This window comes from Tachysurus vachellii, chromosome 15, assembly GCF_030014155.1.
Source record: "Tachysurus vachellii isolate PV-2020 chromosome 15, HZAU_Pvac_v1, whole genome shotgun sequence".
Classification (NCBI taxonomy): Eukaryota; Metazoa; Chordata; class Actinopteri; order Siluriformes; family Bagridae; genus Tachysurus; species Tachysurus vachellii.
Window position 1 is genome coordinate 19,545,499 of NC_083474.1, and position 25,110 is coordinate 19,570,608.

The 25,110-nt window shown below is 42.2% G+C and overlaps 1 protein-coding gene across 1 annotated transcript in view; it reads right to left on the reverse strand.

Moving 5' to 3' along the window:
- Window positions 1-4,260: 4,260 nt before the first annotated feature.
- Window positions 4,261-25,110, reverse strand: part of trmt9b (tRNA methyltransferase 9B) — a 24,193-nt gene continuing 3,343 nt past the window's right edge. The window contains exons 2-4 of the mRNA XM_060888314.1: window positions 11,342-11,534; window positions 10,724-10,897; window positions 4,261-5,239 (exon numbers count right to left, since the gene is read on the reverse strand). Of these exons, the coding sequence (XP_060744297.1) occupies window positions 4,302-5,239; window positions 10,724-10,897; window positions 11,342-11,495 (1,266 nt within the window). The 5' untranslated portion in view covers window positions 11,496-11,534 and the 3' untranslated portion in view covers window positions 4,261-4,301. The remainder of the gene's footprint in view (window positions 5,240-10,723; window positions 10,898-11,341; window positions 11,535-25,110) is intronic.

The following is a 25,110-nucleotide window of genomic DNA, read 5'->3' on the forward strand; positions in this document are numbered from 1 at the left end:
TCCAACATCTTAACCATTTCCCGAAAGTGTACAATCCAGATGGGATTCAAACCCACAATCCCCAGCTCCGGCGGCTGATGCCTTATCCATTAGTCCACTGGGCCATTTTTAATTTTTTTTTAATCAAGCCATAAATAATAGCATTAAAAAAAAACTATATACTACTGTACAGCAAACACTACAAGCATTACAAACTACAAACATTAAAACATTCGGCTGTTTCATTTTATCTGTGCTGGATTACTAATCTGGTCAATATATTACTTACCATGCTGTTTACTATGGGATTTGTTTAAATATTTAAAATGATAGACTAAGGAACAGGCTTTAATCTTTTAACAGGACACAAGTCTGCTGTTTGGCATTGATTTGATCTGAGCACCACGGAGCAGTCCGACATGCTCCATTACACAAGCTGGAATTAAAGGCTGTGTTTCAGGCTGCAGTTTCTTTTACAAATATAATGAGATGGAAAGTGGACTTTTTAAATTATAATATCAGATATTCATATTCTGAGTTGTCGAATCCTGAGTTTTTGTCGTTGTCGTTGCCGTTGTTGTTCTTCTTCTTCTTCCTCCTCTTAAAAATAATAACAATAATAATAAACCACAGTGTTTTGGGGTCTGTAATTTGATTGGTTAGTCAAACAGGGACTTGTGTGGCAGATTTGACACAAAAACATAAAAAGAAGAGTGTGTAGTTAAAAATTCTCTCTCTTTCTCTCTCTCTCTCTCTCTCTCTCGTTAATAAGATTTCCATCTCCTTCGTTTCAGCAATCTCACACCTTTCTGAGTGAACGTTAGAATGAACACATTAATATAAACCTGTGATTTACAGCTGTGTCACTGTCAGAGCCACTGCTATAGAAAACTAATCCAGATCCAGACCAATCAGAATCCAGATGTCTCTCTCTCTCTCTCTCTCTCTCTCTCACACACACACACACGCACACACACACAAAGCTACTTACCCTCATAAAACGTGGTGCCTGAAAAAGATTTTCTGAAAGCTTCCATGGAGTTTAGCCATAAAGTCATAAAGGTTGATGGCAGTCTAGCAGAATGACTTTATAGTCCAGTCACAGGTACATTCTAGAGTTTGTGGTAGATGATGTTGCAGTAAGCAGTAACTGTGTTACAGTCGAGTGTTTGTTACTTCTGTCTATTTTATTTATCACAGTAATAGAATTAAAACAAAACAACACAAAAAAACACAAGTAGTCATAAATATTGCTGCAGGTTACATGGAAAAAAAATACATTTTATTGTCAGATATGAATTTCGCTTATTTGTGAAGATTTCAGACCTTCGCTGAGAAGAGGTCAACCTGAGGATCCTGAGGCATCCAGAAACGTACCAGCTTCAGTTGTGTTAAGATTTCAGATATTTAAAGAAATCAAACTCCATGTGGTCTTTGAGGACAACAACCTCCTCATCAATACACAATTATCAGACTGTATCTGACTGTAGAATGGACATTATTCATAATAACACTCTCTGGTGTTTATAACAGGTTATAATCACACCCTCCAGTGTCACCCAAATGAGGATGAGGTTCACCTTTGAGTCTGGTTCCTCTCGAGGTTTCTTCCTCTTCCATCTAAGGGAGTTTTTCCTCACCACAGTCACCTCAGTCACCTCAGACTTGTTTATTGGGGATAAATACAAACACATTTAAGCATAAGTCTAAAATTAATCTTTATATAATATTAAACTTTATGTATTATGTTTATGTTCTGTAAAGCTGCTTCGAGACAACGTCCACTGTTAAAACTGCTATACAAATAAATTTGAATTGAATTGAATTATTTTTACATAAAAGGAAGAACTACAAGTGTAAAAGTGTCCATTTTCTGAAACCTGTGCCATGGATGCTAATAAATAATTTTGGTCCAGAGCATCTAATACGTATAACTTGTGCTTTTAAAAAGCTTCACCTTCAATTCAGTTCAGTTTTATTTGTACGGTGCTCTTAACAATGGACATTGTCACCAAACAGCTTTACAGAAATAGATAAATTCAGGATCTACTGTATATTTTAAGTTTATAAATAACGGAGCCAGAGGTGACGGTGGTGAGGAAAAACTCCCTGAGACGATATGAGGAAGAAACCTCATTATATATCAGTTTCCTTTCTATAACTGTGCACTATATGGTCAGAAAAGTGCAATTGTGTAATCAGCAAATTTCATTCTTTGTTAAAGTTCACTGATTGAGACTTGAGAGCAAAACACTTCATATCAAATGCAGGACAAATCCATCTCCGTGGTTTCTAAGTGGTACAATGTGCAATGGCTGTGTAACTACACTGAAATGATTACAGACGTGGCAAGAAGACGATTGTCCTTCAGACTAATATCAGTGATTACCCCAAAGCTGTATTAATACTTTTTGATTGATAGTTTATTAAAAATAGCACAAAACCTTTTTTTTTTTTTTTAAATACTTACTGCAATTTTATTCCTTTGTGCTTGGAAAACAACTTACTGTTCTTTATCTTCTTCTTCTTCTTATTATTATTATTATTATTATTATTATTATTATTAATAATAATTACAGCTACATTTGTAAAATAAATATATTTTAACAAAATGCAAATAAATTAATTATACATTTAATTTATTATTTTATTTAATAAAAAAAAGTCAAATAAAATAAAAAAGTTGCAATTAATTACTTCATCAAGGAATCTATGACTGAAATGTAAAGAATTTTAGTGATTAAGGAACTATTACAGGAATATTATAATTATTTCCATTTAGTATTGTCCATTTAGAACTGTTTCCAATTTTTATGTATTTTTATAAATAAGGAGAAATAATTCTTCTAAATAATCTCCATTTAATTCAGTACTCCGGCTCTTAAAGTCTGTCCAGGTTCCTTTAGTATAAGATAAATTCATTCTCACGTCTGTTGCACATTTAAACTTACTGTTTAACTCGATCTCGCAGAACTATTAAACATTGGAATAAAATGCTGGCTTGTGACTTTCATACGGCGGAAAATAAATGTAAAATAGTTGATGCTGGAGACTCTGTCCATAAATATTACATCAGATTCTCCTTTCGGAAAACTTACATCAATGCTTACACTGGACTTTCTCTTTTTTACTTGTTTTGACGGTTACTATAGAAACGATAGATAGATAGATAGATAGATAGATAGATAGATAGATACAATAAATAGAAACAATAGATAGATAGATAGATAGATAGATAGATAGATACAATAGATAGATAGATAGATAGATAGATACAATAGATAGATACAATAGATAGATACAATAGATAGATAGATAGATAGATAGATAGATAGATAGAGACAGATCTCATTAAACTGGATATAAAAACTGTTCCTGACGTCTTTATTACCGACGTCCTTAAGAGAGACGTGAAATTATCACACAACACCCGAGTAGATGAGAATAAAATATAGCCTATTTATTCACTTACGCATACAATTATACACAATTTATTAAATATACAGTAAGAACACAGTTTAATAAATAAAAAAAAACATCATTCAAGTTTACAAAGGAAAAACCCGTGGCATGGCACAAATAAAAAAAGTACATCAGCATTAAAATGTTCAACACCAGCAGTTAAGTTTTATAGGAAGGGAGGATTTTTTTTGTGCAATGTACTGAGATCCAACAAGCAGCAATATTACAGATCATCTTTAAGTAAACATTAAAACACGATACACCACCATCACACGAGAGAAAAACAAACTCCTGAGACGGGAGCATTCACTATTTAAATGCTAGTTATGTGCTCACATTGTTTGGTTCAGTACGACGATGTGCATTGACGTCTGTTTCAGGCAGGGATTGCTTAAGACAGCTAACAGTATTGTATTTGCCATGAAAATCAGTGCCATAAGGGATATTAGTAAACTTTTAAATCTTTTACATTGCCTTAGTTGGTGGAAAAAAAGAGAGATACATACAGTATAAATTACAACTTAAAAAAAAAAGACAAGAAAAAGCCAATAAGAAAAATGTTGAGCTTGTAATAAAAGCGTCACAGCAGCAAGATCGTGTTAAACGGTTGAGCGATCATTACATGGATCTCTCTCTCTCTCTCTCTCTCTCTCTCTCTCTCCGTCGATCTTATCTTCACCATGCTTCTGGGAGACTATTACAAACCAAACGTCAAATTGTTTCAATCAAAATGATTCAAACCCTAAAATAAATTAAAAAAAAAAAAAAAAAAAAAAAAAAAAAAAAAAAAAAAAAGACTAACAATTTAAAAAACACACTTAAAAAAATAAATATTTAGATAAATAAACAAACAAACAAACTCAAACCCTCCACACATGGACCTTCTCAGCCACCACACACCAGTTGGCATGATCCAAGTAGGTCTGCAGGATATGAAGTTCCTCGACATGTTCCTCGATCAGCTGCGTCAGTTCTCCCTCTCTGAAGACATGGTAATAGCGCAGACATGACTCGTTCAGCTGGTCTTTACTCCACTCCTCATGCTGCGTCAGGGACACCGCGCTTTCCTGTCCGATATCTCCTGCATCGTCCTCTCCGAGATGTTCGCTCCCCGAGCGCTCCCTCTGTCGAGACACCAGATCCGGTAACGGTACTGATGAGCAGTCCTGCACCAGCGCGACCGAAACCGTCCCGTTGACGCCACTACACTCGGCTTTCTGCATCTGCTCGTGCGGCTCAGAGACAAAGACGTCCTCTTCTAGGCTGTTCCTAGAGGATGGGTTTGTGAAGAAGCTAGACACTTGTCTGATCAGAGCTCGCCCTCTTGTGCTTCTCGCTTGGGTTCTCGCCTCAGGTTCGTCAGTGGGGCTGCAGAAAACGCTGAGCTCTCTAGAGGATGAGCGAGACACGCTGAGGCTGCTTAAATCCAGCACAGAGTCCAGAGACCTGGAGAAAAACCAGAGCTTCTGCTTCCTCTGCTGCGCTGGGCTCCCTGGATCTTCTTCATCCACCATTGACGATGTGCTTTTTGTGTTCCTGTGCATTTCGTCAGACTCTGTGGCTTCGCTAATGCTCTGGGTTCCGCTGCCTCGCAGCCTGGGTCTGAGACGTCCTCTCGAGGTAGAGGATAAAGGAGGGTTGGGGTTCCACGGCACAAAGATGTCCTGCTTCTCGAACTTGCGTCTTTTCTGTTCCATGGCCCACACGTAGATCATGACTCGCCCTCCTACTCTTAACGTACGCGATATTTCTTTTAGTGCCCGGACGCGACGCTCTTTGGTCGACATGTGGTGGATGACTGCAAAGGAAAAAGAGCTTCAGTGATGAGAATGAATGTGGGGAGATGAACAGGACTTTTCAAAATCATTTCATAATGCTGTTCCCGAGTACAGAGGGAATTACTGAGTAACAACAGAGAGAGCAAGGAAAGAGCTGGAGAAAATCTCTGCTCATTCACAGTACTGAGAAGCTGTTCACAGTACAATCATAGCTGTGAAACTCCACATGTGAAGTAGATGAAGATGCCTGCTTTCATCCCCTACACATCCCACCTCCCTACAGTGAAGCCTGGTGGTGGAAGCATCGTGTCATCAGAATTATCCTTGAACTCAGGATTGCTTTTCAGACTTACCTGATCGCTGACTTTTGGTGGACGGCCTCCGGTAGACCGAGACGCGGTCATGACAAATTCTATCAATTTTTAGTCTACAGATTTATCGGTGTTCTTCAGAAGGTTCAAAGATTGAAATACTTTAATTTTAAAGTATTTAATTTTATTAAAACCTAATAATAACATTTTATAAAACCTAAATAAAAAAAATCATTTTATTAAAACCTAAAAATAAAATTTAATTAATAAAAACCTAAATTTTTGGTCTTCCTCAGGTTGTTTGGGTATTTCCTCTACAACGTTTTATTACTGGTTCTTTTACTGTTTACTGCTCAGTATGACAATTTCTTTAAACATACACACACACACAAACACACACACACACACAAATACACACACACACACACAAACACACACACACACACACAAATACACACACACACACACACACAAATACACACACACACACACACACAAATACACACACACACACACACACAAATACACAAATACACACACACACACAAATACACAAATACACACACACACAAATACACAAATACACACACACACAAATACACAAATACACACACACACAAATACACACACACACACACACACAAACACACACAAACACACACACACACACACACAAATACACAAATACACACACACAAATACACACACACAAATACACACACACAAATACACACACACAAATACACACACACACAAATACACACACACACAAATACACACACACACACGCAAAAGCCGAGCCATTAATTGCGATTAAATCTCCAATCTTTCTGATGTCATATAAATGAGACAAATGTACTCTTATCAGCAAATATTTTACTTTCAACATGATGTGCATTAGAATAAAAAATTTAATACAATCGAAGAATCTGTGTAAGCTATTTAAATCCCACCTCTTACAACAAGACAGAGCAGAAGAGAACTTTGATACACAGCAGCATTCAATTAGCAACATGACCCTCTGCACTCGTGAACGGTCGCAGTAACAGACTCCCTCAGGATGACCGAGGGTTGCCAGGTGACCTACACACAGAAAAGCTTCCGTATCCAAGTAACAGAGTTTGTTTTGTACACACCATCCTGCTTTAATAAAGATATATGGCATGTGCTGGGGCATTAATATGACAATTAATAACAGGGAAGCAGAGCAGATGATGGGAGAGCTGAGTAGGGTACTGAATACTAAAACCTATAAAGTTATAGGAAAGTCAAGCTGTAAAAAAAAGCTGACACGTTTTATTTAAAGTTTCTACTTTTGCTAAAATTGCAACAATAGAAAATAAAAATAAATAAATAAAGTAGCTCATTATTGAGACATAAAGTAAGATTATTATGTAATGGTAAGTGTGTTCATGAAGAAGTAAAGCAAGCTAAATCTGAGGAATTGTTTAAGCCAGAGGACTGTAAGGACGATCAGGAGTTGTGCTAAAATGTTTAATGTTTTTCTATAACTAGAAAAGGACAGGTTTTTATTTTAAATCAGAGTAAAACCATTAATATTTTGTGCGAAAGGTGACCTTGAATCTTGCCTATGGATGATGTGAAAATGACCAACAATTTGTATGACCATGTACTGTATGTTAAAGGTGGGGTCTCCGTTGTTTGAGAAATGCTTCAGAAAACCGAGTCGGGACGACAAACTGAACAAAAACAAAACAAATGTGTAGCCAATGAGCAGAAAGGGGCGTGTCTTGTCAATATGGGCGGAGAGAGTGTTCAGTGGGCATGTGTGACATTAGCAGAAAGCGGTTTTAACATTGACATGGAGGATAAAAACAAAGAAAGAAAGCGAAGAAAGACTTACGATAAGGTAAGAAGTAGGACGTGTTAATATAGGATCAGCTTTCCAGCGCTGGAGAGAACTGAAGGAGCAGGAAGTTGGTCACATATTCACAGATTGGAGTTTCCTGAGTCAATAACTCCTGAGCTAAACACTGTTACTACACAAATAACACCTCTTTTCTATCGTAGTAATGTAGAGACGCAGCTACAACCGTGTTTTGTGTAGTAACAGCGTTTAGCTCAGGAGTTATTGACTCGGGAAACTCCAATCTGTGAATATGCGGCCAACTTTACTTAAGACGCCGAGGCGCTTTTTTCCTTCTCGATAGGTGAGTAACGTTGGTCTTGCTTTGTTACACAGAACTAATATGTCGTCCTTTACATGATTATGCTTGTGTGTCATTTTTGCTTGTTTGTTTATCTGCAATCGTATTGTTCTTCCCTTCAGCTATGATAAAGACACATTTCTTTACATTAGTTGCCTGGGTTACGTATGTATGTGTGGGTGGAGCTATCAATACAGGGGCGGGACCCATTAGGGTTAGGGGCGTGTTTGTTTTGGTGATTTTATATGTCAACATTGGCTTTCAAACAACGGAGACCCCACCTTTAAGGTACAAGAGATGAGGTTAGTCACAGCTTGTAGTCCTTACCTTTTCTTACAGTTTTATTTTTATACCAAACAAATTCCACTCTTGTTCATCCATATTTTAACAAACTCTCCATAAGATCAGACTGAAATAGAACAGCAGTGTTCATAAGTGTGTGTGAGTCACTGTTTCCTGTTTTGTGCTGTGCCTTAAAGTTATTAAGTACCTACGCACCCAGTGAGTCAGGTTTATTAAAGGCATGGAAATCTTTGCTGTTTGTTTTTACTTTATTAATGTGAATAACAGAAAATGCTCTGGGTAATGATCTGAGCATAATAAACATGGGAAATAAAAATGTTAGAATAAGCAGTGTTTAAACCTCTTAACCACAAAATGTCTGTTGTTTCATCCTTGGATCACAAGTTGTAGGGTTTATTTTGTGATGCTTACAATGCAAAATAATCCAAGAACTAACTTTAGACTCACACCATCCTCTTTATTAGGAACATCTATACACGTGTATATAATCACTCTTGACAACCATGATGCGCAGAAAGAAATGCTTTTCTTTTAACAAAGGTTGAAATTTTTGATTATATAAAGTTACTGTATCCTTCCTGACAGTTTGACCCAATCTGTCAACATGGTGTTTCCACCAGCAGAACTGTCACTCACTCAATGTTTTTTGTTTTCTTCACTATTCTCTAGAGTTCACCAACTAAAACATTTAGGGCTGATATTTGATGCACATTTAACATTTGTTCCCCATGTCCAGAACACTGTAAACACATCATTCTTTCATTTAAAAAACATTGCCAAATTGTGTCCTATGCTGTCACTCCCGGTGGCTGAAAAGCTGATTAATATCTTTGTGTTCTCTCGTATTGATTATTGTAATGCTTTGCTGGTCGGGGTCTCAAACGCTACCCTAAATAAATTACAGCTTGGATCAAAATTCAGCCGCCCAAATCCTCATTGGAACCAGGACAAGGGATCACATCACTCCGGTCTTGGAGTCCTTACATTGGCTCCCTGTCAGATTTCGGGTGGATTTTAAAGTTCTTATGCTTACCTACAAAGCTTTGAATGGTTTGACTCCTCACTACACACATGTGCGTGCTCTCCGCTCTTCGGAAAATGGCCTTTTAATCGTCCCACATACCCGTTTAAAATCTATGGGTGATCGGGCATTTACTTCTGTAGCTCCAAGACTCCCTTCCTCGCCTGTTCGGATTAGGCAAACAGAATCCCTTAATGTCTTTAAATCCTCCCTAAAAGCTTATTTCTTTAGGGAAACTTTTACTTGAAATTGATTTTTTTAACTTATTTGTTTTGATAGTATGTTCTTATTTGGTGTGTTTTTATATCTTACTTATTTTAACGTATTATTTGTATAATTGTATGTTTCCTTTTTCTTCTGTGAAGCGCTTTGAGATGCTACTTTTAAAGGCGCTATAGAAAATAAAGTTTATTATTATTATCATGGGCGAGGCTAGCTCAGCACCCCTAAAAAGGAGCTCAGCGCCCCTAAAAAGGAGCTCAGCACCCCTAAAAAGGAGCTCAGCACCCCTAAAAAGGAGCTCAGCACCCCTAAAAAGGAGCTCAGCCCCCCTAAAATGGAGCTCAGCGCCCCTAAAATGGAGCTCAGCGCCCCTAAAAAGGAGCTCAGCGCCCCTAAAATGGAGCTCAGCGCCCCTAAAAAGGAGCTCAGCGCCCCTAAAAAGGAGCTCAGCGCCCCTAAAAAGGAGCTCAGCACCCCTAAAAAGGAGCTCAGCACCCCTAAAATGGAGCTCAGCGCCCCTAAAATGGAGCTCAGCACCCCTAAAAAGGAGCTCAGCGCCCCTAAAAGGAGCTCAGCGCCCCTAAAAAGGAGCTCAGCGCCCCTAAAAAGGAGCTCAGCGTCCCTAAAATGGAGCTCAGCGCCCCTAAAAAGGAGCTCAGCACCCCTAAAAAGGAGCTCAGCCCCCCTAAAATGGAGCTCAGCACCCCTAAAAAGGAGCTCAGCACCCCTAAAAAGGAGCTCAGCGCCCCTAAAAAGGAGCTCAGCACCCCTAAAAAGGAGCTCAGCACCCCTAAAATGGAGCTCAGCCCCCCTAAAATGGAGCTCAGCGCCCCTAAAATGGAGCTCAGCGCCCCTAAAAAGGAGCTCAGCGCCCCTAAAAAGGAAGCGCCCCTAAAAAGGAGCTCAGCAAAAAACCCCTAAAATTTTTATTAATATTTTAGTCCAGTGGGTCGCCGCCGCTGTGGAGTAGCACAGGACGTGAGTGACTCGTCCACAGTCATAAACGGAGAGAAGTAGCGCCGGTTACAATGTTCTTCCGCAAGACGCATGCAGTTCTGTTTATTAACTGCTAGAGCGTGAAAAAAAAACAGCAGCGCGACAAATAAACTGCGTACCTGTGTAGTGTGTACGTGTGTCTCTGTTGTTAAAGTTTATCGTTAATTTGATACTCATTTTAACAATCGGGAGTCATGTAAACATGACGTCACGTGCGTCTTTTCTGGTCAGTCGTCATGGAAACATGAAGCCCTGGCGTTTGGACCAGAGTGAAAACAAACGCCATATCCCCAATCGCCCCAAAAACCATCGCACTGAAACCCCACTTGCCCCAAAAACCACCACACTGAAACCCCAATCCCCCCAAAAACCACCACACTGAAACCCCAATCCCCCCAAAAACCACCACACTGAAACCCCAATCCCCAAACAGCACTCTGAAACGGAAAACCCCTAGAAGTAGGACTGTCTGGTGTGGATTACCTGCGATGGAGAGCACGGCATCAAAGCAGCCGTCTCTGTAGGGTAAACGCAGGCCGTCGCACAGCTGAACCTCATGACCGCGACTCCAGGCCGAATCCACCAAGGGCCGGCACACGTCACAGCCCATCTTAAAGATGCTTTCGTTAATGTGCAGATATTTCCCATTGCCACATCCTGTCATGGTGAAAAAGATGCAAAATTAGTTTATCTTAACAAGGTGAGACAATGGCTATAAAAGGACAAAGTATCAAAACAGAACACTGCAGCTTTACAGAAACACTGCTTTCTCCTTTACACGACTCGTCTGGTTTATTTAGTCACTCAGGTCACATCATTCTGTTTGTAATTTTGTTGTTCTGACAAATTGTCTCTCGTTTCCAAAAAGAGAATCTTGAAAAGTTAAAAGCCTTTAGGATCGGAAAAGACTCGTAATCTTCAAAATAAAGCTCATCATTTTTTAATGGACAGAAAAAAACAAAACAAAAACAAAACACTTGACCACTTAACTTGCGCAAAGAATCCAGATGCACAGAAGGTCACAGCAAGGACATAATCAAACCCAGAAAAGCTAGAGTGCTCATCTTTGCTGGTTAGAAGATAATAATGCTGTGTCCTTACCGACATCAGCGACGATGCTGCCTGGCTCCTGCTCCAACAGGAACTGCTTGACTCTTGGCCAAGCCTTGTAGCGGCTGTCATTAAAGAACGGCGCGATCCTCTCGTACACGCTGTGAACATGGTCTCTCTCCAGCTGGCTGGCAGCCTCGTCCATGCTGCTCACAAATTAGCCATGCACAGCATCCTCTGCGCTCTGAGAAAGAACGCGAGCGAGAGAGAGCGTGCGCGAGAGCGAGAGAGAGAGAGAGAAACAGTTCCTTATCTATCCCTGTGAGAAGTGTGACAGGATGCCTTCTTGACAAACAGCCTTTTCCTGGTAACATCAATTTTCCTGCAAATTCAGCATGACAAAATCTTAAAGTGCCAGGACTCATGGGGGGCTAAAAAAAAACCTGTAAATAAGATCTAACACCTGTCCCAGTCAGTTTTGTGCTCTGGTCTTCATCAGTGAACATTTGAACACTTCGTCAGGAAGGAATTTAATGTTTGGTCTGTAATGATCTCAGAAATGACGCTGAGCTATTAGTTCCTCAGGAGCTCTTGGTTACACAATTCCACTCGACTACAAACTGTTGTAGAAAGGACATTATTTACATTGACGTCATTTCCTGTCCAGTGTCACCCAAATTAGGATGAGGTTCACTTCTGAGTCTGGTTCCTCTCAAGGTTTCTCTCTCATATCATCTCAGGGAGTTTTTCCTCACCATCGTCACCTCAGGCTTGCTCAAGGATAAATGTTAAGAGATGGTCAACTTTCACATTTTTATTGTTTCTACACTTCTGTAAAGCTGTTTTGAGACAATGTCCATTGTTAAAAGCGCTATACAAATAAACTGAATTGAACTGATGTATTCTAATGAGCATGTTGACTGATCTCCCTGTCAGAGTCTCGCTGCTTGCTGTGCCACTTCAAACAGATCTACAATGTTACATATCGTCGCTGTCGGGCGGAAACCTCGTATGTCCAAATTTGGTCAATTTCATATTTTTTCACATATCGATGCTATTGGTCAGTCCCCACGTGGGTCTGTTATTTTTACAAGTTATTAACCAATCTAAAGTCTTGAAAATAGCTTGAGCGCAAATCTCATAACTCCATTGGACACTTCAACTGTCCACCTCTTCCTCACTCCGTGGGAGAGCTTCGCGGCATATTTCTCCTCAAGAAGAGTCGCAACGAATCAACACGTCTTCTGAGGTAAATGTCTTCAAAACACTGGGCTCAAAGAAAAAAAAATCTTGACCCCCGCTAGTTCTGGTGCTCGTCTGAGGACAGGAATTTAGCGCAAGACAATCCACTGCAACGCCGACTAAACCCTGTGCACTGCAGATAAGGTATGGCGTTTTTTTAATTTCCTGAAAAATAACGGTTTTGGAGATACGAGGATTCCGCCCGACAGCGACGATATAGAGTTTGCAACTGCTACCGTTAGCTCAGGTCGATTAAGTTAGCTTTAATTCACCAGTTCATCAGTTTTGATAAGAATTGTGTCGGATGGACAAGACAAAGCCTTGCTTTTGATGAGTCTGAAGCTTTGGTCAGGAGTTGAGATCGAATGCCTTATAATGCGTAATGTGACATCTTCACCAGTGGCTAATGCAGTGCAGATGCTAGAAGACAAATTATGCGTAAATCAGCTAAAATACCAATAATAGGTCATCGTATGTTTACAAAAAAAATCATGTGACAGCAATAAATATGCTAGTGGCTATAGCTAAAAGTAAACAATTTAAAAGAATTGTCAGTATGTTGAATAACAGCAGCAGGCCGAACGTCTCTGTTGCGTCTCTGTAGCGTCTCATCAGGACAAAAGGCAAAAGTACAAAAATTAGTTATGTAGCTTACTGTCATCATCTTGTAGAACGCCAAGTAATCATCTTAAAAGTCTGCTGGAATCACACAAAGTAAAAACATCTTTACGAGAACATCGTTCAGGATTAGCTCCGCAACTCTGTGCAAAAAGGGGAGGGAATTCTGAAACACTTGAAGCAGACATAAAAAAAAAAAATCACCATTTTCATGGGATTTTTTTGACCATACTTATATTTTGTAGCTAATATCAAATTTTTTGCATGCTTATAAAAGGTTATATGCTGCCGCTGTTTGAGAAAAGATTTGGGAAATCCTGCTCTGACATTCTGCCCACGTCTGACGGACTGGAAGATGGGTGTACACACAAATTCGGTTGCAATCTATCTGCACCATCTATACACTGAGAAGAGAGGAGAGGAGAGGAGAGGAGAGGAGAGGAGTCTCTGAGAGGAGAGGAGAGGAGAGGAGAGGAGAGGAGAGGAGAGGAGAGAGGTCTCAGAGGAGAGGAGAGGAGAGGAGAGGAGAGGAGAGGGTCTCTGAGAGGAGAGGAGAGGAGAGGAGAGGAGAGGAGAGGAGAGAGGTCTCAGAGGAGAGGAGAGGAGAGGAGATGAGAGGGATCTCTGAGGAGAGGAGAGGAGAGAGGTCTCTGAGAGGAGAGGAGAGGAGAGGAGAGATGTCTCTGAGAGGAGAGGAGAGGAGAGGAGAGGAGAGGAGAGATGTCTCTGAGAGGAGAGGAGAGGAGAGGAGAGGAGAGGAGAGGAGAGATGTCTCTGAGAGGAGAGGAGAGGAGAGAGGTCTCTGAGAGGAGAGGAGAGGAGAGGAGAGAGGTCTCTGAGAGGAGAGGAGAGGAGAGAGGTCTCTGAGAGGAGAGGAGAGGAGAGGAGAGAGGTCTCTGAGAGGAGAGGAGAGGAGAGGAGAGGAGAGGAGAGGAGAGAGGTCTCTGAGAGGAGAGGAGAGGAGAGGAGAGGAGAGAGGTCTCTGAGAGGAGAGGAGAAGAGAGAGGTCTCTGAGAGGAGAGGAGAGGAGAGAGGTCTCTGAGAGGAGAGGAGAGAGGTCTCAGAGGAGAGGAGAGGAGAGGAGAGGAGAGAGGTCTCTGAGAGGAGAGGAGAGGAGAGGAGAGAGGTCTCTGAGAGGAGAGGAGAGGAGAGGAGAGGAGAGGAGAGAGGTCTCTGAGAGGAGAGGAGAGGAGAGGAGAGGAGAGAGGTCTCTGAGAGGAGAGGAGAAGAGAGAGGTCTCTGAGAGGAGAGGAGAGGAGAGAGGTCTCTGAGAGGAGAGGAGAGAGGTCTCAGAGGAGAGGAGAGGAGAGGAGAGGAGAGAGGTCTCTGAGAGGAGAGGAGAGGAGAGGAGAGAGGTCTCTGAGAGGAGAGGAGAGGAGAGGAGAGGAGAGGAGAGAGGTCTCTGAGAGGAGAGGAGAGGAGAGGAGAGGAGAGAGGTCTCTGAGAGGAGAGGAGAAGAGAGAGGTCTCTGAGAGGAGAGGAGAGAGGTCTCAGAGGAGAGGAGAGGAGAGGAGAGGAGAGAGGTCTCTGAGAGGAGAGGAGAGGAGAGGAGAGAGGTCTCTGAGAGGAGAGGAGAGGAGAGGAGAGAGGTCTCTGAGAGGAGAGGAGAGGAGAGAGGTCTCTGAGAGGAGAGGAGAGGAGAGGAGAGAGGTCTCTGAGAGGAGAGGAGAGGAGAGGAGAGAGGTCTCTGAGAGGAGAGGAGAGGAGAGGAGAGAGGTCTCTGAGAGGAGAGGAGAGGAGAGGAGAGGAGAGAGGTCTCTGAGAGGAGAGGAGAGGAGAGGAGAGGAGAGAGGTCTCTGAGAGGAGAGGAGAGGAGAGGAGAGAGGTCTCTGAGAGGAGAGGAGAGGAGAGAGGTCTCTGAGAGGAGAGGAGAGGAGAGGAGAGGAGAGAGGTCTCTGAGAGGAGAGGAGAGGAGAGGAGAGAGGTCTCTGAGAGGAGAGGAGAGGAGAGAGGTCTCTGAGAGGAGAGGAGAGGAGAGGAGAGGAGAGAGGTCTCTGAGAGGAGAGGAGAGGAGAGGAGAGAGGTCTCTGAGAGGAGAGGAGAGGAGAGGAGAGAGGTCTCTGAGAGGAGAGGAGAGGAGAGGAGAGAGGTCTCTGAGAGGAGAGGAGAGGAGAGGAGAGAGGTCTCTGAGAGGAGAGGAGAGGAGAGGAGAGAGGTCTCTGAGAGGAGAGGAGAGGAGAGGAGAGAGGTCTCTGAGAGGAGAGGAGAGGAGAGGGTCTCTGAGAGGAGAGGAGAGGAGAGGAGAGGAGAGAGGTCTCTGAGAGGAGAGGAGAGGAGAGGAGAGAGGTCTCTGAGAGGAGAGGAGAGGAGAGGAGAGGAGAGGAGAGGAGAGGAGAGAGGTCTCTGAGAGGAGAGGAGAGGAGAGGAGAGGAGAGGAGAGAGGTCTCTGAGAGGAGAGGAGAGGAGAGGAGAGGAGAGGAGAGGAGAGATGTCTCTGAGAGGAGAGGAGAGGAGAGAGGTCTCTGAGAGGAGAGGAGAGGAGAGAGGTCTCTGAGAGGAGAGGAGAGGAGAGGAGAGAGGTCTCTGAGAGGAGAGGAGAGGAGAGGAGAGAGGTCTCTGAGAGGAGAGGAGAGGAGAGGAGAGAGGTCTCTGAGAGGAGAGGAGAGGAGAGGAGAGAGGTCTCTGAGAGGAGAGGAGAGGAGAGGAGAGAGGTCTCTGAGAGGAGAGGAGAGGAGAGGAGAGAGGTCTCTGAGAGGAGAGGAGAGAGGTCTCAGAGGAGAGGAGAGAGGTCTCAGAGGAGAGGAGAGGAGAGGAGAGGAGAGATGTCTCTGAGAGGAGAGGAGAGGAGAGGAGAGGAGAGGAGAGGAGAGAGGTCTCTGAGAGGAGAGGAGAGGAGAGGAGAGAGGTCTCTGAGAGGAGAGGAGAGGAGAGGAGAGAGGTCTCTGAGAGGAGAGGAGAGATGTCTCTGAGAGGAGAGGAGAGGAGAGATGTCTCTGAGAGGAGAGGAGAGGAGAGGAGAGGAGAGGAGAGATGTCTCTGAGAGGAGAGGAGAGGAGAGAGGTCTCTGAGAGGAGAGGAGAGGAGAGGAGAGGAGAGAGGTCTCTGAGAGGAGAGGAGAGATGTCTCTGAGAGGAGAGGAGAGGAGAGGAGAGGAGAGGAGAGAGGTCTCTGAGAGGAGAGGAGAGGAGAGGAGAGGAGAGGAGAGGAGAGATGTCTCTGAGAGGAGAGGAGAGATGTCTCTGAGAGGAGAGGAGAGGAGAGGAGAGGAGAGGAGAGGAGAGGAGAGGAGAGAGGTCTCTGAGAGGAGAGGAGAGGAGAGGAGAGGAGAGATGTCTCAGAGGAGAGGAGAGGAGAGGAGAGGAGAGGAGAGGAGAGGAGAGGAGAGGAGAGGAGAGGAGAGGAGAGAGGTCTCTGAGAGGAGAACACAACAATTTTGAATGCTGAGACACAACAAGGTTTTGACAGGAATCTATCCGTCACTGATAAAATGCTCAATCAAATATTATCTTCTTTGCCAAACTCCCAAAACTCTAGCAGCAGCTGCAGGTCTGACTCATGAGACTAGACTTATTTTTGTTTTATTTTCAAACCACAGCACTGTTAACATCTCCCTTTTTTGTCTAGAAAGCTGGTGTGACTTTTCTATAGCTGCGACTTGGACTAATATTGTAAAATGCGAGTTGGACTAGACACGAACGCAGACATGACGTGATCTTCTGCAGCGTCGCTCGCTCTCTCGCTCCGTCCTTGATGAGGACCGGGTCTTTTATAAAACACTCCTCCTCACAGCGGCACATCAATTACCTCGGCGCTTAGGACAACATCAGCGTGCTTCAGTAACAGCGCTTCAGAGTGCCTTCTCTAATCATCCCACTCCCACACACGATCCCACTCCCATGCATCACTTTAAACCTCACAGCCGTCGCCCTTTATTACCTGCCGTTCCTGCTCTCTGGCTGCTTTGTCGCTGTATATGTATATTATAACGTATCATAACACTTCCTCATGTTAAAGCGCAGCGTTATTCCTTACAGACATGACACCTTACAGAACGTAATAGCGCCGATTAATAATAAAACATACAATATGGTGATCCGGTGTTGTTGGTTTATTCGTGTGCGTTTGTGATGAAGTAACAAAGGAAAATGATGCACGGGCTTTGAAAGAATCGAGCGACTGGGTGCTGGGAATAATCACGCTCGGATTCGGCCCACAGCAAACGTCCCTGATGTGATTTTCCTAAACGCCACATACATACTGTACATCGTATCGTGTTGATGCTCTGATGCCGTCTGCAGCCAGTTGTATAAATGAAGCGGAATTTCCATAAATTGCGTCCAACGTTCAAAAATCCGCATCTTGTTTGTAACAAAGGAATGTTTCTAATTCCATAAAGGAGCATTTTTCAGAGCGCGAACGCTCCGAGCTTCACAACACGCATCAAACGAGAAGCCGACCGACACGCTTGGAGGTCAGAAGAGGAAAAAAAGCGTTTGCACTAAAATGAGAACAAAACAGAAATGAAGCCTGAAGCGTTTGAAGACGCCGAGCACATTTTAATGCACGTTTTAGTGATCGTTTCATGGTCTGAAGAGCAAATCGATTGAACTGCAACTGGAGGAGATGTTTCATACAGCGATATTCGATTTGATTGACACAGCACCAAAATTATTGACACCCTTCATGAAAACAAAACAAAGCGTGACATTTCACACCTTTTACCTGTAAACTGGATCTGGTTCTATGACTTTGGCAGAAAGAAAACAGACTCATGGGACATTTTCTGTCTCAGAGTCTGATCTAAAGTGAGTCAGGACTTTCAGTGTGTTTTTCCCTCTGTAGATCATCTTACACAGAATTTTAGTGGTTGAAGATAAACACCTTCAAATTTGAGCTGATTATAAACAAGAACTTGAGTCGTCTCACAGAGCGGAAATGGGTTTGACATCGACGTTTACTCTGAAGATGTAAACATTTGTGTGAAAAATAAAATGAACCATTTTTGGGACTTTTCTAAGAATATATTAACCCCAGTATGCTAAATAAAAACAGAAATATTTTAAAAAAAAAAAAAAAACACTAAAATTTTTAAAGTCCTGAGTGTCTGCTTTCATACGAGCTTCATATTAACACCACTGTGGAGTGAGACGTGACAAAGACGTTCGATACTAAACACGAACACGACAAAACAGGAGGAAACTCCATTTCTTGTCTATAGATTTTATCATCAAAGTTCAAGACTTAAGGTTATGGACAGGGAGATTCACAACCATTGGGATGTCTCACAACCATTTCTGTACAGCTAAGTCTTATCCTTGTGGCAGAAGCAACCAGGTTTTGGGCTACAAATCTTTTCCCTACGCAGCGTTCATAATGCCACCAATTCAGCTTGTGTGATGTAATGATTAATCCGTTTCTACCCAATTTTCTACTCCGACTTAACAATCAGGGTTGTTTACTTTAATTATATTGTATTACCGAATCTGGCAACCTTCACGTTGTGCGTCAGTGCTCTACCAAGTACGCTAATAACAGATTTTTCTCCTAAATGAAAACACGATACTAGACATTTGACGTACGAATTCGGACGGTAACAGATACAGCCTGGAAGCCCCGCCCCTTTTCGTGTTAAATCGACTTTAAGCGTGTTTACTCTGGCAAAGACTACAGGTCATCTAAATAAAAGTTAACAGCCATGATCATTAGAAAATAATTAAATACAATTATGATGATTAGTTTCTCCTCCTTCTGCAGTGTTATTTTTCTGTGCTGTTTTCCTCAACTACACAATTTAGTTCTTTTCTTACACCTAAAAAGCTGTCCTATCATTTCCGGACTAATAAATCATTTATCCTGATTTTTATTTTCCTAAACTGTAACTTACAGGTAGGGAAAAAAAAATATCAATATCGCACAAACCTGCTTATCAATCTTTACAAAAGTTACTGGATTGACAGCCATAAAAACCCCAGCGACAATTCGTCAATAATCTGCTGCTATATTTCTGACATATAAAGGGGTTTGATGACTGCAGCCTAAATCATCTATGATTGAGGACAACCACAGAGCTTCTGGAGAGTTTGACCTTTAGTTGTGCTCTTAACTAAAAGGCTGGTGACAAATCAGATGATAATTATAGACTCGAGATCATCACAGATTGAGCGAGAGTTACTTTCTCTAATTGGAGGAGCTCAGATCTTGTGGAGACTCGGTGTCTTCTGTGGTATCGGGAATATGTAAGGTTCAAAATGTGTTTTATTTAAAGAATAAAAGTAATAAAATGTTTCAGCTAATTGTATAAAAGTACTCAGGAAAGTGTCCTGTGGTATAAATGTTTATCTCACTGTTACATAAACGTGGTGGGGAGACGGGGGCAGAGAGACAGTATGTAGAATTATTATTAATCAGGATTGTCATTAAAGTACTTTAGAGAGAGAGAGTGAGAGAAAGAGAGAGAGAGAGAGAGAGAGAGAGAGAGAGAGAGAGAGAGAGAGAGAGAGAGAGTGAGGGAGGGGGCGGAGAGACAGTATGTAGAATTATTATTAATCAGGATTGTCATTAAAGTACTTTAGAGAGAGAGAGTGAGAGAAAGAGAGAGAGAGAGAGAGAGAGAGAGGGAGAGAGAGAGGGAGAGAGAGAGAGAGTGAGGGAGAGAGGGAGAGAGAGTGAGGGAGGGGGCGGAGAGACAGTATGTAGAATTATTATTAATCAGGATTGTCATTAAAGTACTTTAGAGAGAGAGTGAGAGAAAGAGAGAGAGTGAGAGAGAGAGAGAGAGAGAGAGAGAGAGAGAGAGAGAGAGAGAGAGAGAGAGGGAGAGAGAGGGAGAGAAGGAGGGAGAGAGGGAGAGAGAGGGAGAGAAGGAGGGAGAGAGAGAGAGAGAGAGAGTGAGGGAGGGGGCAGAGAGACAGTATGTAGAATTATTATTAATCAGGATTGTCATTAAAGTACTTTAGAGAGAGTGAGAGAGAGAGAGAGAGAGAGAGAGAGAGAGAGAGAGAGAGAGAGGGAGAGAGAGGGAGAGGGAGGGAGAGAGAGAGGGAGAGAGAGAGAGGGAGGGGGCGGAGAGACAGTATGTAGAATTATTATTAATCATGAGAATATGATTGTCATTAAAGTACTTTAGAGAGAGAGAGTGAGAGAGAGAAAGAGAGAGGGGAGGGGGCAGAGAGAAAGAAGGAGAGAGTGAGGGGAGGGAGAGGGAGGAGGCAAGAGGGAGGAAAGAGAAAGTAGGGGAGAGGGATGGGGTGTGAGGGGGTGATAGAAAGAAGAGGTGAGGGAGGGAGGGCGAGAGAAGGGGGAGAGGGGGAGAAGGGAGGAAGAAGGGGAATAGAGGCAGGAAAAGGAACACTATGTGGTCAGAATGTCCACAAAGAGCCGTCTGTAACTATAAACTGGTAAAAAGTTAAACGAGTCAATAAAAAAAGTATCAAAACAAAACAAAACAAACAAACAAACGTTATCACGTTAATTAGTCATTTTGACCTGCTGTTTTCCTCTAACAGCACAAACACCTTATTATTCCCTTCTTACTCTATAGAGGGAAACAGACCGGTGCTGAACAACCTACAGTACCTTAATGCACTATATGCACAAGTCAGCTACAGACAATTCTTCGGCAAGAACAAAAGTATTGGCACCCCGTGTTACCCTTGCTATCATTAGCATCATGTCTTCGACTGACAAACATTAGAATTCCCACAAGCCAGATGTCTGTATCCCTGAAATCTTTAACTCGTCTCTGCACCCTGTTTTATCCGTCTACCTCACCGCTCTCGTTCAGGTTCGTGCTGCACGCTGATGAGCATGTCGTGTTCTTGTTATCTTTAAGTGACAGCCTTGGGCTTGGGAAAAGTGCTCTATAAATAAAGCGGCATTTTTTTTCTTTTAATCAGTCATATAAAAACCCCTGCAGGCTGGTTACTGCTATTATAACCTTGACGTCTTGGAAGGAAAAGCCACCCACCGCAGTCAGGGATCAGACAGGGTTAGTAGCTGTCTGGAAATCCTTCAGCGTTCATCCTTCATGCTGTGATCTTAATATAATGTGATCTTAAATAAACAATCGACAATCTTGCTCCTAATGAGGTTTCTGTTGGTGTCTGCTCATGAAAATAATACAGCATGAGCTCATCTATCAGACGTGATGATGCAATCTCTCCAGGATTGTCACCTGGATTTAGATGCATGTCATGCAGAGATGTGCAAATGCAGACTATTCTGAGCCGGCGCAGGTCGTGTGGGTGGCAGCGCCAGACTGTGCAGCGGTCTCTCATTACAGACAATATTTTCACAGATCACGGCTGAGACCGGCTGCTAGTTTCACAATAAATGGACCCGGATGTTTAAATCGCTGTAACGTCAGACGTCTTTATAATCTTAAAAGCTAAAGGACGGAGGTTGCGATTGAGGGGAGAGACTTGGTTTAACCCACACACTGATATTCTCTCAGGGAGATTTAACCGAGTCAGAGAATACGACTGAAACTCAATGATGTAGAATTATTAGGAATCCTTAGATATGATTATGGAGTGTGTTTGTGATCAGTGTAATAAATTAGGAATAAAATACATGAGGGATGCGGTTATAAGAAAATAATTAGTGAAGCAGTGGTGTGAAGTGAACCGACATTAAACAGCAGCGTTACGCTGAAGTTATTTATTTTACTACAGCAGCAGCAGCAGCAATAAACTGGCATATCCTGGTTATTCCTCATAGACTACAGCAATTTACCACAGATTACACATTTACAGACAGACAGACAGACAGACAGACAGACAGGTAAAAAGAGACAGACAGACAGGCAGACAGTTAGAAAGGCAGATAGACCGGTAGGTAGACAGACAGCTAGGCAGACAAGCAGGCAGACAGACAGACAAATAGATCGAAAAATAGACAGTTGGAAAGAGAGCTAGATAAGTGGACCAAAAGACAGACAGAAAAGTAGACAGACTGATAGACAGATAGATACAGTAGATAGATAGATAGATAGATAGATAGATAGATAGATAGATAGATAGATAGATAGATAGATAGATAAACAGAGACAGACAGAAAGAGAGCTAGACAAGTAGACCAAAAGACAGACAGAAAAATAGGCAAACTGATAGACAGATAGATACGATAGATAGATAGATAGATAGATAGATAGATAGATAGATAGATAGATAGATAGATAGATAGATAGATAGGTAAACAGAGACAGACAGATAGAGAGCTAGACAAGTAGACCAAAAGACAGACAGAAAAATAGACAGACTGATAGACAGATAGATACAGTAGATAGATAGATTGATAGACAGGTAAACAGAGACAGACAGAAAGAGAGCTAGACAAGTAGACCAAAAGACAGACAGAAAAATAGGCAAACTGATAGACAGACAGACAGACAAGCACATAGACAGACAGACAGACAGATAGATAGAAAAAGACAGTTACAAAGAGAGCTAGACAAGTAGACCAAAAGACAGACAGACAGACAGACAGACTGTCTCAGACAGACAGTCTCAGACAGATAGACAGATAGATAGATAGATAGATAGATAGATAGATAGATAGATAGATAGATAGATAGATAGATAGATAGATAGATAACAAGGTAGCATGACACTAAACCTGCCACACCAACTGAAACATCGGACTACAATTTGAAAATGCAGTCATTAACAAACAGTGTGATAATCGCTCTCACTGCTGAGGCTGTGAACAAACCCCCTGATGTGTACAACAGCCATTTAATCTCATTCCCTCTCTCGCGTCTCTGTCTGTGAGGCAGGGTGCTATATTTAAGCCTTGGTGTAAATTGTACTGTTTACACTGAAATGACACGGACTCATGTTCTCTAAAAGAACAAACATCACCTCAGGCTCACTAAACGGTTCGTTATTGGGCGTCACTGCTTTACGGACACCTTTGTTATTTGTGCCACGCTAACGCTCTGTTTGGGTTGGAATCGTTTTGCAGGTGGAGTTGCGGTGATGTAGTGATGTCATAATTGCCTCTAGGATGCAAATTTTGTCCAGGCTGACATGATGGTACAGACAGCGTGATTATCCTGTGTGTGTGTGTGCGTGTGTGTGTGTGGCAGTGGGTGTGGCAGTGGGTGGGGGATGTTGGAGTTCACTCTTGTCTACAACTCCTAATTACTGTCTCCTGCAAAATCCAAAATGACCTGAGACAACAATAAAATACAGACGATGTGTCAAAGACACCACACTTGTATGGGTGGGTGGTGGTGGTGGTGGTGTGTGTGTGGGGGGGGGGGGGGGGGGGTGGTGTTGAGTTCAGATGTGTTACAGTCACATGACCTACTAATGAGCAACGAATAAAGCACTTGAAATGTGAAGACAGAAAAATAATCCATTTCAAGCTGGAACTCATTCTTGGACGCTTGGTCACGTCACGAACATACGGGATTTGATATGACGTGGTAGCCTAGTGGTTCAGATGTCGGACTACAGATTGGAAGGTTGCGAGATCCAATCCCAGGTCCACCAAGCTGCCACTGCGGGGCCCCCGAGGAAGGCCCTTAACCCTTAAATGCTCAGATGTATAAAATGAAATAAAACCTAAGTCGCTCCGAAGAAGGACGTCTACCAACTGCCGTAAACTCCTTAATCACCATGTAGTGAAATATTAAAAACAAACTCTAATGAATTGAGGCTCGTTCACGGTTCCACCAACGAGCCAAACATGACATTAAGGTGCAGTTTGTGTCTATGAACCGTATACAAAGGTACAGAATCAGAAAGATAAATCCGAGACAAAGCTGATAATATATATATATATATATATATATACACACATACACATCTCGTCGCTGTCAGACGGAATCCTCGTATCTCCAAAACCGTTACTTTTCAGGAAATTAAAAAAACGCCGTACCTTATCTGCAGTGCACAGGGTTTAGTCCGCGTTGCAGTGGATTGTCTTGCGCTAAATTCCTGTCCTCAGACGAGCACCAGAACTAGCGGGGGTCAAGATTTTTTTTCTTTGAGCCCAGTGTTTTGAAGACATTTACCTCAGAAGACGTGTTGATTCGTTGCGACTCTTCTTGAGGAGAAATATGCCGTGAAGCTCTCCCGCGGAGTGAGGAAGAGGTGGACAGTTGAAGTGTCCAATGGAGTTATGAGATTTGCGCTCAAGCTATTTTCAAGACTTTAGATTGGTTAATAACTTGTAAAAATAACAGACCCATGTGGGGACTGACCAATAGCATCGATATGTGAAAAAATATGAACTTTACCAAACTTGGACATACGAGGTTTCTGCCTGACAGCGACAAGATATATATATATATATATAAATAAAATATAGACAAAAACAGACCAAAATCTAAAACGTCTCGAGATTTTTTTTCTCGTTAACGTCTCTTCTGTCTCAGAGTTTCTATCTCAGTTTGCCAGAAAGGAAGCACAATCAAGTGCAATCACTTAAACCGACCTGGTGAGTGGATCTTCACTGTGATTAGGACTAAAATATCTCTGTGACTCTAAGCACAGTAGTTCACTTTGCTCATGTTCCTTATTTATCCTCATATTTTTATTTCTTTTTTTAATTTTCCATACTGTGATCAAAACCCAGATCAAATCCACCTCAGACCTTCAGGAGGAAACGACGTGGTGGAACTGATTAGATAGAAAAACAGAGATGTGAGTCTTTAAAGGTGCCCTGCCACACGTATTTCATTACTTTTGTGGTAATGTCTGAAGTTCACCATGGACTCTAACATTTCTTTATGGAAATAATGACTTGGTTACCTTGTTTCAAACCATTCTAGTGTGGTATAGAAAGCCTGCAGGAAGACTCAGCTCGATTTGCGCCAGTTCTCATGAATATTCAAATGAGCTGTGCTGCTTGGCTCCGATTGGCTAACCGCTAGGATATGAGAGCATGACTATTCATTCACCCAGCGCAATAAGTAGCCTAGGCTAGAGGAGATTTGTTTACAATCACCTTGAATTGCGGCAGAACGGCTTCTTCACAAGCCCGTTGACGTTCAGCCATCCTTGCTGTATAGG